Raw genomic sequence first — 19,962 nt, forward strand, 5'->3', positions numbered from 1 at the left:
ATAACAGAATAAAGAATTCAATCATCAGTGACACTTGAATAAACAAATCCTGCCTCGTAAACGTTAAGAGGGTAGAGCTGGGTGATATGGAACCAATTCATCATCATTCATCATTTATGTGAATGAGTGAAAGCTCATTTAGGTGAAATGAAATGGGGAAAAAAGTGAGACATTTGATTTAATACTTGCTTTGTAGCACTGACATCAATTGGGGGGGGGGGGTGACCGTTCTGACTTAAATGCAGTGAATTTCATCATAGCAACATCATAGATTCTTAAGAGCGGATCACTGGAAGAAAATGCCAACTTGGCAAAACAAATACACGATGTCATCTCCGACAAGACTTGCCGTGCATTATGACCATGATATCATCGCCATGATAGAGTTACGTTACATTTTACCGTCATCGCTATTTACGAATAGGACGTTAGGTGTGACCTCAGTTGGTCTGATAATGAATCTATCTCACCCACAGTATGAGAAGCAGCATCTTCAGGCAGGAGTACAGGACCTCGCACAGCGCTGTGGCTCAAACTAATGATCCACCCTCCCTGCGTCCACTGTTACAGCCTGCAGTCATTCTCTTGATACAGAGCTGAGCAAAGATTTCATTTCCTAATCATTTAGTTTGACACTTTGGGGACTTCAGCCTCACAGCCCTGTCATGCAGTGTTTGTTGACACACAGAACTTACTGTATATTACTGTATATTTCTGGCTGTACATTTTAGAATGTATATCCCCGACTCTATTTTATTCTTATTTGTGATTTTTGACTACCTAAATGTTTACCGTGAGCCCTCTGGATCAATAAAGTACTTCTATTCTATTCAATCTATAACGGTTTGAAACGTTTGAACCATCAAGTTCGATTCTAGACTTTTGCGTGGAAGACCCGGGTTCGACTCCCAGGTGGCATCGATTTTTATTGTTACACTTGGAGGTGAAATTATAAAATTATTCACACCAAAAAGGAAAACAATATAATTTGAACTATTATTCTTGTGCATTTTTCACATCAGGAGGAGTTTGTGGCACAACGGTTCTAACCGCAAGAGAGCTCTGACTGAGCTCTCACTAAACAGGTAAATACGAGCTCTCACTAAACAGCAGTTTAATATGAGCTCTCTCACTAGACAACAGTTTAATATGAGCTCTCTCACTAAACAGCAGTTTAATATGAGCTCTCTCACTAAACAGCAGTTTAATATGAGCTCTCTCACTAGACAACAGTTTAATATGAGCTCTCTCACTAAACAGCAGTTTAATATGAGCTCTCTCACTAAACAGCAGTTTAATATGAGCTCTCTCACTAAACAGGTAAATACGAGCTCTCACTAAACAGCAGTTTAATATGAGCTCTCTCACTAAACAGCAGTTTAATATGAGCTCTCTCACTAAACAGCAGTTTAATATGAGCTCTCTCACTAAACAGCAGTTTAATATGAGCTCTCTCACTAAACAGCAGTTTAATATGAGCTCTCTCACTAAACAGCAGTTTAATATGAGCTCTCTCACTAAACAGCAGTTTAATATGAGCTCTCTCACTAGACAGCAGTTTAATATGAGCTCTCTCACTAGACAGTTTAATACGAGCTCTCTCACTAGACAACAGTTTAATATGAGCTCTCTCACTAGACAACAGTTTAATATGAGCTCTCTCACTAGACAGCAGTTTAATACGAGCTCTCTCACTAGACAACAGTTTAATGTGAGCTCTCTCACTAGACAACAGTTTAATACGAGCTCTCTCACTAAACAGCAGTTTAATATGAGCTCTCTCACTAGACAGTTTAATACGAGCTCTCTCACTAAACAGCAGTTTAATATGAGCTCTCTCACTAAACAGCAGTTTAATATGAGCTCTCTCACTAAACAGCAGTTTAATATGAGCTCTCTCACTAAACAGCAGTTTAATATGAGCTCTCTCACTAAACAGCAGTTTAATATGAGCTCTCTCACTAAACAGCAGTTTAATATGAGCTCTCTCACTAAACAGCAGTTTAATATGAGCTCTCTCACTAGACAGCAGTTTAATATGAGCTCTCTCACTAAACAGCAGTTTAATATGAGCTCTCTCACTAGACAGTTTAATACGAGCTCTCTCACTAGACAACAGTTTAATATGAGCTCTCTCACTAGACAACAGTTTAATATGAGCTATCTCACTAGACAGCAGTTTAATACGAGCTCTCTCACTAGACAACAGTTTAATGTGAGCTCTCTCACTAGACAACAGTTTAATACGAGCTCTCTCACTAAACAGCAGTTTAATATGAGCTCTCTCACTAGACAGTTTAATACGAGCTCTCTCACTAAACAGCAGTTTAATGTGAGCTCTCTCACTAGACAGCAGTTTAATATGAGCTCTCTCACTAGACAACAGTTTAATATGAGCTCTCTCACTAGACAACAGTTTAATGTGAGCTCTCTCACTAGACAACAGTTTAATATGAGCGCTCTCACTAGACAGTTTAATATGAGCTCTCTCACTAGACAACAGTTTAATATGAGCTCTCTCACTAGACAACAGTTTAATGTGAGATCTCTCACTAGACAACAGTTTAATATGAGCTCTCTCACTAGACAACAGTTTAATATGAGCTCTCTCACTAGACAACAGTTTAATGTGAGCTCTCTCACTAGACAGCAGTTTAATACGAGCTCTCTCACTAAACAGCAGTTTAATATGAGCTCTCTCACTAGACAGTTTAATACGAGCTCTCTCACTAAACAGCAGTTTAATATGAGCTCTCTCACTAGACAGCAGTTTAATATGAGCTCTCTCACTAGACAACAGTTTAATATGAGCTCTCTCACTAGACAACAGTTTAATGTGAGCTCTCTCACTAGACAACAGTTTAATATGAGCGCTCTCACTAGACAACAGTTTAATATGAGCTCTCTCACTAGACAACAGTTTAATATGAGCTCTCTCACTAGACAACAGTTTAATGTGAGCTCTCTCACTAGACAACAGTTTAATATGAGCTCTCTCACTAGACAACAGTTTAATATGAGCTCTCTCACTAGACAACAGTTTAATATGAGCTCTCTCTAGGCGGTCAGGTGGCGTAGCGGAGATTGCGTTCGTCACCAACCCCGGAGACGCTAGGATTCGCCTGTTCGCCTGTCAGCTCATATGTCTTGTGAAGAACAAACCAACAGGCTGTGACATATTGTGACATATTGGAAAACACATTATTTTACTCTCTTGTCAAATGTTGTACAAACATAGCCACGCACAAATACTCAAGTTGTCAGACTCATGTTCATTCATTTATATTCAGAGGTTTTTGGCCGCTAGCCAACAATGGTCCTCGGACATACGTAAAAGTTACCAAGGAATTCCTTTGTAACTCGATTTACGTACTTATTGGGCATTCTCGAACGGCTTCGTATTGTAAATTCGTTGTAGGATTTATGAACTCGAAAAGGCAGTCGTAAGTCGGACAGACCTGTGTGCGCCCTGTTCTCAAGAGCTTTCTCTGGGACAAGTCATTGGGGATTGCCGACAATATTTGTATCATTAACAATTATGTTTTGCATTTATAGTCCTGACTCAATGAGGCATCGTGAGCATTACACACACACGCACTGCAAATTAAATAAATAAGAACTAAACCGATTGCAGCGGATATAGCTACTGTATAGTGGAATATACTGTATTCATATGCCATATACCGTCTTCTTCTCTATGATATTTATGGTTGGTTTATAGTCCTATTGCTAGAACTAAATAAATGTGTGTAGAAACGGCTTAGTGAGGCAGCCTCAGCGCACAAGGCTCGTTCCAGCAAAGTAGGCTTCTATTATTCTAATGACTTGTTCTAAGTCTTACTGTAGAACATGACAATATTATTAGCATGACATCTCATTTAGTAATGTCAATACTGAACGGCGCGATTGGCTCTTGACAAACACATCGTTCAGTATTGACATTACTAAATGAGACGCACAGGCACACACACACACACACACACACACACACACACACACACACACACACACACACACACACACACACACACACACACACACACACACACACACACACACACACACACACACACACACACACACACACACACACACACACACACACACACACACACACACAATTTGCCCTCTGGATGGTTTGTTCTCTGTAAAAGCAAAACAAAACACAATGCCAGCTTTGATCCAATGCCCAGAACTACACACATACACTACCAAAACAATGGACAACAAACAGTGGAATGTCCCACAAGGTCAATACTTGATTGGCAACACTGGACACACTGTAAAGGTGTGTGAATTAGTTTTTCTAAGTTTGTGTATTAATAATAATAATAATAATAATAATAATAATGACTATTTACATAACACCTTTCATACATGGATTACAGCTCAAAGTGCTTCACAGGAAATAGCATAAAATGAACATTGGCATAAGAGGGAGACAGGAGGGAGACAAGAGGGAGACAAGAGGGAGACAGGAGGGAGACAAGAGGGAGACAAGAGGGAGACAAGAGGGAGACAAGAGGGAGACAAGAGGGAGACAGGAGGGAGACAAGAGGGAGACAAGAGGGAGACAGGAGGGAGACAGGAGGGAGACAGGAGGGAGACAAGAGGGAGACAGGAGGGAGACAAGAGGGAGACAAGAGGGAGACAAGAGGGAGACAAGAGGGAGACAGGAGGGAGACAAGAGGGAGACAAGAGGGAGACAAGAGGGAGACAGGAGGGAGACAGGAGGGAGACAAGAGGGAGACAAGAGGGAGACAGGAGGGAGACAAGAGGGAGACAAGAGGGAGACAAGAGGGAGACAAGAGGGAGACAAGAGGGAGACAGGAGGGAGACAGGAGGGAGACAAGAGGGAGACAGGAGGGAGACAGGAGGGAGACAGGAGGGAGACAGGAGGGAGACAGGAGGGAGACAGGAGGGAGACAAGAGGGAGACAGGAGGGAGACAGGAGGGAGACAAGAGGGAGACAAGAGGGAGACAAGAGGGAGACAAGAGGGAGACAAGAGGGAGACAAGAGGGAGACAAGAGGGAGACAAGAGGGAGACAGGAGGGAGACAAGAGGGAGACAAGAGGGAGACAGGAGGGAGACAGGAGGGAGACAGGAGGGAGACAGGAGGGAGACAAGAGGGAGACAAGAGGGAGACAAGAGGGAGACAAGAGGGAGACAGGAGGGAGACAAGAGGGAGACAAGAGGGAGACAGGAGGGATGGGCGGACGTTAGGCCGGTACCATGTTGTCACCATACCAGTGATATCATAATATAGATGCATGACCTTTTCTCTACTGCAAATTATGTCCCCAACGGAAAACGTTAATATCTGAAATAAATGATAGATCGAATAGTCCGGGACTAGACAGGGTTGCCCTCTTAGTCCCGGACTATTCGATCTATCATTAGAACCTTTAGCACAATATATAAGACAATCCCAATCCATACAACCAATCGTAATCAAAGGCACACAACATAAAATTAGTTTATATGCGGACGACGTAATACTGTTCATGCAAAACCCCAACACCACACTGCCTCATCTGCTCAAGTTGATTGAGAACTTTGGAGATTTATCGGGATTCAAGATAAATTGGCCGAAGTCGGCTTTCCTTCCACTTAACACCCCTGCAAAAAAAGATATAACCCTCCCAGGAGAGATACCTATGGTAAAACATTTTAGATGCTTGGGAGTGGAAATATTCCCCACCATAAGACAAACGGTGAAGCACAATTACACAAAAATCCAAAACAAAATCAAAGACGACCTTGATAGGTGGGCAAAACTTAAAAACTCAGTACAGGCACGGATATCAATAGTTAAGATGGACGTACTACCTAGAATCAACTTCTTCAGTTCAATGCTACCGTTACCCCCTCCAGAGGGTTACTGGAAAAGATTACACTCCTCCACATACAAATTTATTTGGAATAACAAACCACCACGTATAAAAAGATCCACCGCACAGAGAAATAAAGCAGACGGTGGCATGGCATTTCCAGATGTTTTCCACTATTTTAAGGCGTACACATTAAGACCATTGACAACATGGTTTGATCCCCAAGCATTAGTATCCTGGAGAAAATTAGAAGAAAACATAGTAGCCCCACATAGACTGAAGGACATAGCATACACTAAACTACCAATCAAGCATTGTGAACGGAAATTTGGCCCCATAATTACTCATGCGATCCGGATATGGCGTGAAACACAAAAAAAATATCCTAACCCACATAAATGGCACAATCATACTCCCTTATTCAATAATAATGCACTCTTGATTGGAAAACGACCTATAAGATTCCCTATATGTGACTCGCCGTGACCAAACCCGATTTGATCCGCAAAGGGGGAGGTGCTCTGAAATGAAGAAAATGTCTTGCTGTTTAGAAAATCCTAAAAATCGATATCTTGATTTTTTTTACATATTTGAATTGTCATTGATGTGTTCCCTTATTTGCCCTTAGTTGCAAACTTAAATACAACTTGTAAATGAGGTAATTATTGTTATAATAGTTCCACAAATTTTCTTCCAAGTGAGGAGAAAAAACTACACGCGCGGGCTGTGGGGCCTGTCCACAGGGGCCAAGTACTGTACTTAAGTGTTACTTAGGTGTTAACACACAGACGTCATTAGCTTTAGAATAACACACTATTAATACACTATCTTAATGTTATAAGTTCAGATGATTTATAAGCAACGTAACGCAGTGTCTAAAAAAAAGATTAAAAAAAAGAGGCCTTTACGGCCTTTATAAAACGTGTGTTTTAACTTAATTAAAAACCATTAAAACACAGTTCGAATTTTATGAGCGAACGAATTTCGGTAGGGTGCATTTTTTCCAACCTAATGGCTAAAAGTAAATTAATTTAATACGGAAACGGAGTGATAAAAAATGGCTTTTTCATCGGCTTTTTCATTATTGTGGGGGCCCTGATGTAAACTGCTGCTGCTGCGGCGCGATGAGGGCGCGTTAACCCTTTCACTGCCACACTACAGAAGCTTAGTAATGCTTCGCCTCAACTCCGTTTCTGGTAGAACTAGTGAGCGAATCTTTAATATTTTTTTTGATTCATATTCAGAGGTAATTCGTCGAGATATTTATATTTGGTATTTAGCCAAAATAAATATTAGAAATATGGTGAAAAAAACTATTTATCCGTTTTTTTATCCGTCACTACCACACTACAGAAGGTTAACCTTTCACTACCACACTACAGAAGGTTAACCTAGTTGTTGTGTCTTTCACTACCACACTACATGTATTTACATCTAAATGCTTATTGGTCAGGCGGTGACGTCATTAAGTTGATGCCATTGATCGGTGAGTATTAAACAGAGAGCAGGGCAGTGCATGTTTGCCAGTCACCATGGAACCCAGTCAGCAACCCACAGCGAGGGCACTTGCCGAGGCATTAAACCGGTTTGCTCACTTCGGAGCACACTGTGTTGAAGACGAACGCGCTTTAGGAACATTCATCACGGATTTCTTTCCGCAGAAGAAAAATCCAAAAAGAAACTCAGATTCTGGTTCAGAAGAAGAAGACAGTTGTGACGAGTATGAAGATATCGAAAAAGTAGTTCAATTTGTGTTGAATTATGCAGAAGATCATGCTGTTCACCTCCCTGGACGCCAGGCACACCAAAAGAACTTTACCGGTCAGCTGTTACCATCTTGCGTCACGAAGGCATCTGTGTGGCGTTTATATACCAAGGCAATGCCAGTTGGTAGGTGTAAGCAAATCTTTGTCAAAGAAATAGGTCAAATAGGTCTTTGTCAAATAAAAACAAAGCTTGAAAATGAATGACATTGTGCTAACATGTGTTCTTATTAATCTTTCAGACCAGCGAGCAGTGGGCCTGTCCACATTTAAGTCCCTCTGGAGGCAATTACTGAGTCATATCAGAGCAATCAAACCAATGTCTGATCTTTGCTGGGTGTGTCAGAAGAACAATTATCTGGTTAGTGAACATCACAGTGTTATGAACTTTGAACTGCAACTTCTGTATGAAAAGTGTTATACAAATACAGTTTATTATTATTAATATTAATCATCATTTACTTAACTTTTTTTTTTCAGATTTTCAAAAGTGCCAATCTGCCAGAGGCTGAGAAGTCTGCAAAGCTGAAGCAGCAGGAACAACATCTGGCGCATGTAAAAGCAAGGAATACACTCATTAGGGGATGTTTTTAACAAACAAGGGTTTCTGTAGTTATGAAGAAATACAGAAGAAATTTAATCTCACCAAGTCCACACATCTTTTTTACTTACAGTTATTGTTATGTTTGAAGACTCAAGGTGTTCCATTAACGAAACCAATTGAACACCACAGATACCACAAATTCTTCTATGAAAGAGAGGTCAAGAGGTTTTGTTTCAGATTTTTATCATCAATTACTAACGTCCTCATATGAAACCCTCCACCTAGACTCCGTCTGGAGGAGGGATATACCAGACCTGGAAAGTGATTTTGATTGGCAAGAAGCCTGGGCAAATGTTCGACTCACATCAAGGAACCCGGACCATCAACAAATCAATCTTAACTATATTCACAGGACATACTTGACTCCTATAAGACTGAAAAAAATGGGTCTTATACAAGACTCCAAATGCTCTTTATGTACAAATGGGGACGAGGGGACATTTATGCACATGTACTGGGACTGCCCGCCAGTTAAGATATTCTGGAAAGAGGTGACCCAGCAATTATCAAATCTCGTAACTTGGAATATACTTGTACACCCCTCTGTATTACTGCTGAATGATGTTTTTGAGTGTGCAGTACATCCACAGCTAAAGAGATTGGTTTTATCGGGTATCACAGTGGCTAAAAAGCTGATAGCATCACGATGGTTCCAACCGGAAAAAATTTGCCGAAAGGTCTGGATTATTACATATCTCGATGTGATCTATCAAGAAATATCTACAGCAAGAATTTTGGGTCTCAATGAATCCAAAATGACATTGTGGTTAGAAGTGGTGGAGAAAATAAAAGCTAGCATATAATGGTAATGTCTGGTTAGGAGCGAGGGAAAATGGATGGATTATCCAATGGGGGGTCCGGGAGGGGGGGGGGTACGAGCTGGAGCATATGTGTGTAGGTTTTTAGATAACAGGTATTAAGGGTATATCCTATATATGACAATTAACTAAAATGTGATTTCATTGGATGTGCACGGTCAACTATACTAATGCTTGTGTATCTTATCGTGTGTTGTCATGTTTGTTTATATGTTTGTTTAAAAAATAATAAAAAAATAAAATACAATATCTGAAATAAATATATATATATCATCCGTTTTCTAATAAGATAACGTTATCGATACTTGCAGTCACTGTATCATAATATAGTGCTGTATGGATTCCGCGCCCCTGACGGACGTCGGCACGATTTGGAAGGAAGGATGAAGTAAAGTAAGAGAAGGCAGAGGGGCAAGAACGGGGCGAGGGGATGGGAGGGTCGGCTGGCATCATGGTCGCCATCGGCAACAACAACAAGAAGGTCATAACCCCATAACCCATGGAGGGGCAGAGGAAGTAAACAGCCCCTCCCTCCCTCTCTCTCTCTCTCTCTCTCTCTCCCTCTCTCCCGTCATTTCCTTGATGTCTGGACTGACAATAGTTCCCCCAGCGCTTGTATCGGGCCGCTGGATTCCTGTCATGTGTAGACATCATTGTCTTAGTCAGTTTTTTTTTTTATTAGTTCTAGGGTTGAACCGAGGTCATTTCCCATAGGGCGGCAAAACGGGGAGTGGGGGAGAGAGGGATAGAGAGAGAGAGGGAGAGATAAAGAGAAAGAGATACATATATATACATAAAGAGAGCTAGAGAGGTACCAAACGTAAACAAAATGTGAAGCCCCACCACTAAAAATAATAGCATTATCTAGCTGACTGACTGAGCTTTCACTAGACAACAGTTAATATGGGATCTCACTAAACAGGTCAATATGAGCTCTCACACTAGACAACCGGTAAATATGAGTTTTTAAAATGCATGTGCTGTATTGTGTGGCCATAAAAGATTAGTTTTGCCTTATTTTCAGAAAATGTGCCTAAAAGTACAGTAAATGGAAGATTGCTCCACTTCTACAAGGTCCATTTGCATGTTCTTGGTATCTAGGGTCATCTATGGACCTCAGTGTCAGAAATATTGTGTCTGTTACTATGCTTGAGTAAATTGTAATGAACCAAAGGAGAATATAAATAATAGTTGTCTTTATTTTTTCCATCTTTGATGGTGAATAACACCATGCTAACATTGACCAGACGTGAACAATTGCCACAGAGTTCATTCAGCACCTTCTTGAGATCAAGTGTCCAAAACATCTAAGCAAATTAATAAAGGGCAGATGATTTACAGGGGGTTTTGTAGATAGAGTACTGGCATCTGGACACTTGCAATTTGAAATATAATAATAATAATAAATAATAATAATAATAATAATAATAATAAATAATAATAATAATAATAATAATAATAATAATAATAATAATAATAATAATAATAATAATAATAATAATAATAATAATAATAATAATAATAATAATAATAATAATAATAATAATAATAATAATAATAATAATAATAATAATAATACACTTTATTTGTATAGCACCTTTCATACAGAAACTGCAGCTCAAAGTGCTTCACAACAGAAAAAAGACAGGCATAAAATGAGCACATAAAGTGCAGACATATAAAATCACAGTTTTTCACATTAGGATCTAACATCGCAACAGGCCACCTAGTTTATGGTTGATTCAGTTTTAAATAGACAATAATAAAAGGAGCAAGATAAAATAGACAGAGTAAAATAGTGCAATGGAATAAAATTGTAGAATAGAATAGATTAAAAAATATATATATTTTTTTTTACAGTGCAATAAAATAGTTCTGGATTACTGTTCAATAGTTCAAAGTCATACAATGGTAAAACTGTTCTGAATTACTGTTTCAACAGTTCAAAGCCGTCCCAAACCTTTATTCGGTATCCATAGTTCAACATTCTCTTCTGCCTGACACCACAAATGCACACTTTGAGGCAAGCCATATCAGACAGTATTAAAGCTGACAGTCTCCCCTGCTCATGACAGTCTCCTGTTGCCTGACACCACAAATGCACATTTTAAGGCAAGCCGTATCAGACAGTAGTCTCCTGCTCATGACAGTCACTTCTGCTCGATACACACACAGTTCAATACCCGACAGTTTTGAACCTGTAATAAAAAGCAATAGACAGAGTAAAATAATACAGTGCAATAATAGAATAGTAGAATAGAACAAATAGTAAAATTATGCAATAGAATGGACAGAGTAAAATAGTGCTACAGGTACAGCGGAGTGTATTAGAAGGCTATGGTGAAAAGGTACGTTTTTAGCTTATTTTTGAAAATATTAAGAGATATAGCTTCCCTAATGTCCATAGGTAGTGTGTTCCATAACTTTGGTGCATAGTTTGCAAAGGCTAATATAGAATATCAGGCCTATAAATGACCTTATTATGGCCAAGTCATACATCTATGGATCGGGGAAAGTCTCCTCTTTCCAATAGCAACGACTGTGAATGAAATCTACTAGTTCTTTTTGCCTCCTTTTTACTTTAAATAGCTCCGGCATTTTTCATCAGATTGAGATTTTTTTTAGACGTTCACAGAAAGGTAAAGAAACAAACTACGTTCTACTTTATGGCAATAACATTCAGGTTTGTTCGACCCGTGAGATATAATCACAAAAATAACGTCAGATTTCTTCACAAAAGAATATTTTCAGCAGCTTTCACAGAGGCTGGTGTGAGCTGGGTAGTGTAGTTTTATGAAAATGTGATGTCCATTGAAAGCCCTGGGTCTCCTCCGTCTTAGGACTACAACACTTTCATGACGTGTTTTTTCCTCGCGTCTAATTTATGCGGTTTCTGCCGGGATGCGCCGGGATATTTATGACCTCATATTTCGCTAATAACATTTAATATCATTGGTAAACAAACGTAGTGCTGAAAATATACACTTCGACTGTTGTTTTGATAGGGTTAGGGTCTTTACGCTTGGCTACATTTGAAGAAGAAAACGCAACATTAATTAATACGGACTGTATTGATCTATTTATGACGTGAAATAAATCTCGGCCCCGATACCGGGGGGCCCGTCGGGCTTAAGGACCTTTGAGTTGGGCCAGAACCCTTTTGTGAGTTGACAGACTGAGAGTTCACCAGTTCAACTGAAGTGCACGGACTACCGAGTGCCACTGAGATGCGTCTTTAACTCATTATGACATCATCTCCTCCCGCTGCACAGTGGGTCAGTCCTAATGACAGTCAACCACTGGACAGATGGAACACGCCATTAAGAGGGGGAAGGGGGGGGGGGGGGTTCGTCTGTCTCCTAGAGAAGACGCATGCCAAACGAGCAGACAGGAGCTGAACTCAGCGGTGACGTATTTTCCAAGCAACACTAATTGAAAGAGTTGGGATCACAGGAAAGATATTTGGGAACAGGATCAGTGGAGGCTAATGAAACGGCCCTATTTCAAACTCACGTTGCATTAGGGCTGTTATTACCATTTTTTTTTTCCGTCAGCAGTGATCATCATCAGATAATCGAAGCTTCAGTCCGGCCACGCAAAACTTTCAACGTGGTGGATACATGTGTGATGAGGAGGTTCAAATGATGTCCTTGTCTGAAAATAACTGATTTTTTTAAATGTTGGATTATGCTGATGTGCCAACATACAAAGAAAGAAGTGAAGGATTCAAATAGTGATTTTGACATTGATTACCGTGGTAACGATTTAAGCTTGGAAGCATTCGGGTAAGTGTTGAACATGCGTTTCTTTTACAATCTTACAAAGGTAGCATATGTGAGTATATGTTCTCATCTGTGTGTGTGTGTATTCTAGCATCTGTTTGTGTGCGTGTCCTGCTGTGTGTGTGTGTGTGTGTGTGTGTGTGTGTGTGAGAGAGATAGAGAGAGAGTATTCTCTCATCTCTGTATGTGTGTGTTCTAGTATCCGTTTGTGTGCGTGTCCTGCTGTGTGTGTGTGTGTGTGTGTGTGTGTGTGTGTGTGTGTGTGTGTGTGTGTGTGTGTGTGTGTGTGTGTGTGTGTGTGTGTGTGTGTGTGTGTGTGTGTGTGAGAGAGTGAGAGTGAGAGTGAGAGTGAGATCTCCTCTCTGTATGTGTGTGTTCAAGCATCTGTGTGTGTCATTCTCTCACCTCATCTTCCTCATCCTCATCCTCCACATCCAGAATTCCAGAGTCTTGTTCAGACATTGGATTGCTGTCCTGTCCATCGCTATCCGTCCCCACCCCAAAGCCCACCTCCTTCCTGGGCCGTCGACCAATCAGGGCCCTCGGCTGCATAGAGACGGAACTGTCCAATGAGCGCTGTAACTGGGCCTGGAACACACAAAAAATACACACATAAAACGTACATAGAGACACACACAGAAACATACATAGACACACAGAGAGAGAGAGCGAGAGAGAGCGAGAGCGAGAGCGAGAGCGAGAGCGAGAGCGAGAGCGAGAGCGAGAGCGAGAGCGAGAGCGAGAGAGAGAGAGAGAGAGAGAGAGAGAGAGAGAGAGAGATACACACATTAGTAATCTACTGTACATAAACTGTACCACTCTGTTAAAAGAAACTTGTCAATATTTCTGTTTGTGTAAAAGGATCAACTACTGGTCCACAGTCATAGAGAAGACACCCCATCCCAACACCACACAGGATGGGTGCTGGATCAAAGAAGACACCCCATCCCAACACCACACTGGATGGGTGCTGGATCAAAGAAGACACCCCATCCCAACACCACACAGGATGGGTGCTGGATCAAAGAAGACACCCCATCCCAACACCACACAGGATGGGTGCTGGATCAAAGAAGACACCCCATCCCAACACCACACTGGATGGGTGCTGGATCAAAGAAGACACCCCATCCCAACACCACACAGGATGGGTGCTGGATCAAAGAAGACACCCTTAAGACACAAGTAGATCCGGAATTCACCCAGAAGTCTGAGGAAGAGCCTTGCTGCTCAAAACTTGAATAGATTGACGTATGCGTTCAGACCTCTGTGTCTTCTTTCAGGTGCCGCTGGCTACTTTTTGCACTGCGGCTAAATGAGGCAATGAGGCTCTAGAAGGGACCAACACACTGGTTTCTACAGCTGGCCAAACAATATCAACCGAGACCAGGTCAAAACCTACCGTAGCATATGGCGGGACTGTGTAATTGTGGCCAATTCCATGTCCGCGTTCACTGTCCGCGTTCATCAGCAGCGGTGTCGGTCAGTCACCTGATCCCTGCCTCTTCATCACTCAGCGACAGACATTCACCTGATCCCTGCCTCTTCATCACTCAGCGACAGACATTCACCTGATCCCTGCCTCATCACTCAGCGACAGACATTCACCTGATCCCTGCCTCTTCATCACTCAGCGACAGACATTCACCTGATCCCTGCCTCTTCATCACTCAGCGACAGACATTCACCTGATCCCTGCCTCTTCATCACTCAGCGACAGACATTCACCTGATCCCTGCCTCTTCATCACTCAGCGACAGACATTCACCTGATCCCTGCCTCTTCATCACTCAGCGACAGACATTCACCTGATCCCTGCCTCTTCGTTAGAATTATAAAATGAATATGTGGTGTTATGATCAGGGCTGAAGTTGAATATTATATTGTATTAATCAATTACAAAAAAACTGAAAATCCATAAAAACCTGTGTTGTTGCTAATCATACATATGCTAGCCTGTTTTTTAACAATCATTTGTGATGCCATCACAAACACTGGCATTAAAAGGGTACAAATAAAAAAAATTCCTGCACCAGAATGCAGGAAATGAAGTCTTTGTAACAAAAAGATTCCTGGTGGGGGACCCCCAGACCCCCTGCTTAAAAAGTGGCCTGACTGGGGCTATATTTTGCACTATATTTCCTGGCCTGAATGATTTCCCCAGTCCGGCCCTGGTTAAAAGCCTCCAATGCTTATTAGTGTGTGTGCGTTTGAACGTTTGCATGTTTCAACCATACATTTCCATTTATAAAAAAAAATATATATATTTTTTTACCTCCTATAATAGTGGGGGTCGTGGCTCTCTGACACCGTTTGTTTTGGGTCGCGGCCTGAAAAGTTTGGGAACCCCTGGTGTAGACGACCACATGCCTCCTCCGATACATGTGGAGTCGCCAGCCGCTTCTTTTCACCCGACAGGAGTTTCGGTGGGAGAGCATAACGTGCATGTAGGTTCACGCCAAATCCCCCAGATCCCCTCCCTGCTGAACAGGTGCCACGACCGACCAGTAAGAGTCGCTGTTGCCTCGATCAGGACTCGTACCCCACCGGCTTCCCACTCACAAACACTACCAATTGTGTTGATTGGAATGTCTGACCAAGCCGGAAGTACCGCTAGTGGGAATTGAACCCAGGTCTCTGTGGTGGTAGGCGAGTGCTTAGATCTCTACACACCCAGTATGTTCCATTGTCTAATGTCGCACGACTGAATTTTCTCACCTTCCCTGTCTGGAGTACAACTCTCAGAACGGGAAACCATTTCTCATTCATTTCCCCCCAACCTGGATTTGAACCAGCGACATTCCAATCACAAGCCACCTCGTTTACCCTTTAGGCTACGGCTGCCGCAAAGCAGGATGAGGCCTGGTCAAAATATACCACAATATTTATCTTATTTTGGAAAGTATAGCGTTATATGACCATCTTAAAAAAAAAATTGGTAATACAATTGTTAATGGTGGTTTTTCATTCAAAAGGGCCTGTTTTAATCAAATTATCTATCACAAATACTGCTGCAAGTTAAATATTTACAATAGATTGACTTATGAGAACACGCCAACATTGTGGGAAATTTGCTTACCGTCTTCTCCAGAGAGAGACGAGAAGATAGATACCAGTGTCCTCTCTGTGCGTTCAGTAGAAAGAAATCTGGCTGCACGTTAGCCTAGCTTAGCACAATGAATGGAAGCGGACATGACCGGTTAGCCTAGGCATTGTCCAACGAACACCTCTTTAGCACCTCTACAGCATTGCTGCACTATACACTATTCCATCCATTGCAAGCCAACGCCCCCCCCCCCCCCCCCCCATCCATCCATTAACTCAACTGGACTGACACTGGCACTATTGCACTTGGGACATTGATATTATATTATTGATATTATTATTTTGTATATGCTATATTCAGTATGTTTGTATGCCAGTGGTGATGCTCTAAACTCAATTTCCTTGTACCAACAATGACAATAAAGATTCTATTCTTTTCTAATAATTCTACCGAAGGCTAACCGGTCATGTCCGCTTCCATTCATTGTGCTAAACTAGGCTAACGTGCAGCCAGATAGCTTTCTACTGAACACAACACACACAGGGGAAACTGGTATCCATCTTCTCGTCTCGCTCTGAAGCTAATTTCCCACAATGTTGGCGTGTTTTTAAAAAAATAGTGTTGCCAACAGTAGAGTAAAAATTCACAAGTTTGCATGGATCAGTATAGACCTACCTGCCTACCGCCCAGCCCAGCAGGATATAGAGTTCAAGGTTATCGTGTGGCAGTATAGAGTTTTCAATACCACATGCCCACACCAAACCAACCTCTCTAGCAACATTACCATCAATGGCGTTTAAAGCCACAATCAATGTTTTTGTTTGTTTGTTTTCAGTTTTTTTTTCTTTTCTTTTAAACACATACACATGGACAGTTCCTGAAGAGTTCGACCTGTAGATCTAGTCTCTGTCGTCGTATCAAGAGCTCCGACAGTCAATTTCCAAGTCTCTATTTGTTTACATTTGGATCACTGAGTGGGCCTTTTTAAAAACCCAGGGAATCCTCCCCCAAAATAAACACATTGGCGCCTGATTTCCGCTTCACGTTCTATTGAAAATCAGCTTGATTACAGATCCTTCCTCCGCGCAAAAGTACCAGCACCGTCGCTAACACCGCAGAGACAGACGTCACCGACTACGTCAATTAATGTAAGTCAATGTCTCGATTCCTCCCTTTATCGCTAATGGGAAAAACGTGTGTGTGTGTGTAGGTGTGTGTGTGTGTGTATGTGTAGGTGGGTGTGTGTAGGTGTGTGTGTAGGTGTGTAGGTGTGTGTGTAGGTGTGTAGGTGTGTAGGTGTGTAGGTGTGTAGGTGTGTAGGTGTGTAGGTGTGTGTGTGTGTGTGTGTGTGTGTGTGTGTGTGTGTGTGTGTGTGTGTCTCCTCTCACTCTGTGTGGAAGTTAGTTTGTCCTCAACTTTCCAACGTTTTTCTTTGTTCTTATTGTTTTGTACATCATGACTCACACCGTTTGGGTCTGTGCATGTACGTGCATGTGGGCATCACTTCAAAGCTGTCATTGTATTCATCTTACTCTGATGGGGGGTTCTTCCGTTGGGGCACACGCACGCACACACGGGATGAGCGATAAACCCAACATTTACCGATACCAACATTATGAATCTCTTACAAACATCGTTCCCATGACGGTATGTGTCCTGTATTTCAACAACCAGACATGTTGACAGACAAACATTACAGACATGTTGACAGACAAACATTACAGACATGTTGAGAGACAGACATTACAGACATGTTGACAGACAGACATTACAGACATGTTGAGAGACAGACATTACAGACATGTTGACAGACAGACATTACAGACATGTTGACAGACAAACATTACAGACATGTTGACAGACAAACATTACAGACATGTTGACAGACAGACATTACAGACATGTTGACAGACAAACATTACAGACATGTTGACAGACAGACATTACAGACATGTTGACAGACAAACATTACATACATGTTGACAGACAAACATTACAGACATGTTGACAAACCAACATTACAGACATGTTGACAGACAAACATTACAGACATGTTGACAAACCAACATTACAGACATGTTGACAGACAAACATTACAGACATGTTGACAAACCAACATTACAGACATGTTGAGAGACAGACATTACAGACATGTTGACAGACAGACATTACAGACATGTCTTGTGTCGCACAAAGACAAGAATCATATTCAGGACATCCTAGCTGACAACATTGATAGTATAAAGAACTGGCCAACAGACAATAGGTTGTCACTGCATCTAGGCAACAAGACGGAATCCATATTAATGGGTTCAAAAATAAGGCTAAGCAGGGAGGACAAACTTGTTATAACCACCGGAGGCACAACTATCACATCACTGCCCTCAGTTAAATATCTAGGCTGTATCCTAGATGAGACTCTAGGAGGTGCCCACATGGCCCTACATGTCCTGGGAAAGATGAGCACCAGAACAAGGCTCCTAGCTAGGAAGTCCATTTTTCTCAACTTAGACTGCCTAAAAGAAAAAAGCATCATGTCTGGTCCAGTGCCATTTTGACTATGCCATCAGTTCATGGTACTGGAGCCAAGCGGGCAGAAAAGTGGCAATTATTTTACTTGAACTTGAGGACTGCATACTGCAAAAAATTCACTTTTAGTGCTAAAGTAATAGAGTTACATAGGTCTGAACTTGAGTTGTAAAAAAACTTGTTACTCAAGTTTTTCTGTAGTAGTTAGTAGTCCAGAGGTAGTATTTCCCCAGAAGGTGGTATGGCTTACAAATCCAGACGGAGCCATAGCCTGAAGCCTTATGTAGTACATATCCAAATTTCATAAAGATCCATTCAGAAATGAGTGATTAGGAGTGATTTTGGTCAACTCTGTACAAAGAATAACTCAGTTTTCTCATAGACTTCAATTCATTCGGCTGTTTTGCTCTTCCTGTTTATTTTTTTTAAAATTATTATTTAGATCCCCATGTGGGGTATCATTGGAAAGCCACACTCATTGGTTACAACGTTCTACAATCATTTTCGAGATTGGATCTAGATTGACGGAACTACTGCAGCCTGAGTCGGGAGTGGTATTTTGCGCAATACCGTGTACTTTGCACAAGCCTCAAATACCGGCATGTAACTTGAGAACCGCTGAACGGATTTTGTTGCTATCGACAGGCAACAAAATAAGCCTTCAATTCGATATATATATTGTATTACAAAATATGCACACCCGAGCCACTAGGGGTCGCCAAAATTCCGGTTGCAAAAAAAAAAGAAAAACGTCCCATATGAGGGACGTTGCAGCTTAAGCAAACCCCTGCAACATAAACTTCAAACAGCACAGAACAAACTAATCAGAGTAGTTTTAGGCCTCAACTCCAGAACCCATGGAAGACTCAATTTATACAACTCCACTGGCTACCAGTTGAGGCTAGAGCCAAACAGTTACAACTAGGGATGGTCCACAAGATTATAAACAGGAGAGCCGCAACATATTTTAACAACCACTTTGAAAGGATTGCACACACACACAACACAAGAGGAAGCCTGAGAAATGTAGTCCCCTGTAAGCACAACAGGAAGATAGGTGAATTGTCATTTAGATATAGAGGTGCAGTGGAGTGGAACAAACTACCACTCAATATTAAGGAAACGAGAGTGCTGCAGTGTTCAAATCAAGGATAAGGGAGCAGCTGTTTAGTAACCTGCCACTGTAATGTTGGTGCGATTATGTGTTGAACCTCTGTTGAACCATGAGTATTGTCTCTATGAACTTTATTGTTGAAAATAATTATTGCTTTTAATGCACCAACGAAAATGAATGATGCTTTTAATGCATTTCTTTTTTTATTGAAACATGATTACTACTACTAATGCACTTTAGACTATTCACTAAGAACACTCAATGCACTTCAAACAGACGCCAACGTGCCACTTGAACTTGACACAACAGGGACAACGATGGAAATAAGTCCTGGACTTTTCGTTCGGTCCCTGACAAGACAAATACCCATGTTGATCTGTCAATGTCGTTATATGTTTTTGTCAATAAATCAAATAAAAAAGCCAAACCCCTAACCCTGGCAGTGTTAGTGCCATGCTCAGAGGACCAAGGATC

General features: G+C 41.4%; 1 protein-coding gene across 1 annotated transcript in view; it reads right to left on the reverse strand.

The window, feature by feature from the left end:
* exoc6b (exocyst complex component 6B) overlaps positions 1–19,962 on the reverse strand; it is a gene marked incomplete at its 3' end in the record, with an annotated part of 249,105 nt that overhangs the window by 129,589 nt on the left and 99,554 nt on the right. The window contains exons 7-8 of the mRNA XM_084332506.1: positions 13,205–13,387; positions 7,428–7,438 (exon numbers count right to left, since the gene is read on the reverse strand). Coding sequence (XP_084188632.1) covers positions 7,428–7,438; positions 13,205–13,387 — 194 coding nt within the window. The remainder of the gene's footprint in view (positions 1–7,427; positions 7,439–13,204; positions 13,388–19,962) is intronic.

The sequence above is a fragment of the Notolepis coatsorum genome, assembly GCF_963971535.1.
Source record: "Notolepis coatsorum genome assembly, chromosome: 1".
NCBI classification, from domain to species: domain Eukaryota; kingdom Metazoa; phylum Chordata; class Actinopteri; order Aulopiformes; family Paralepididae; genus Notolepis; species Notolepis coatsorum.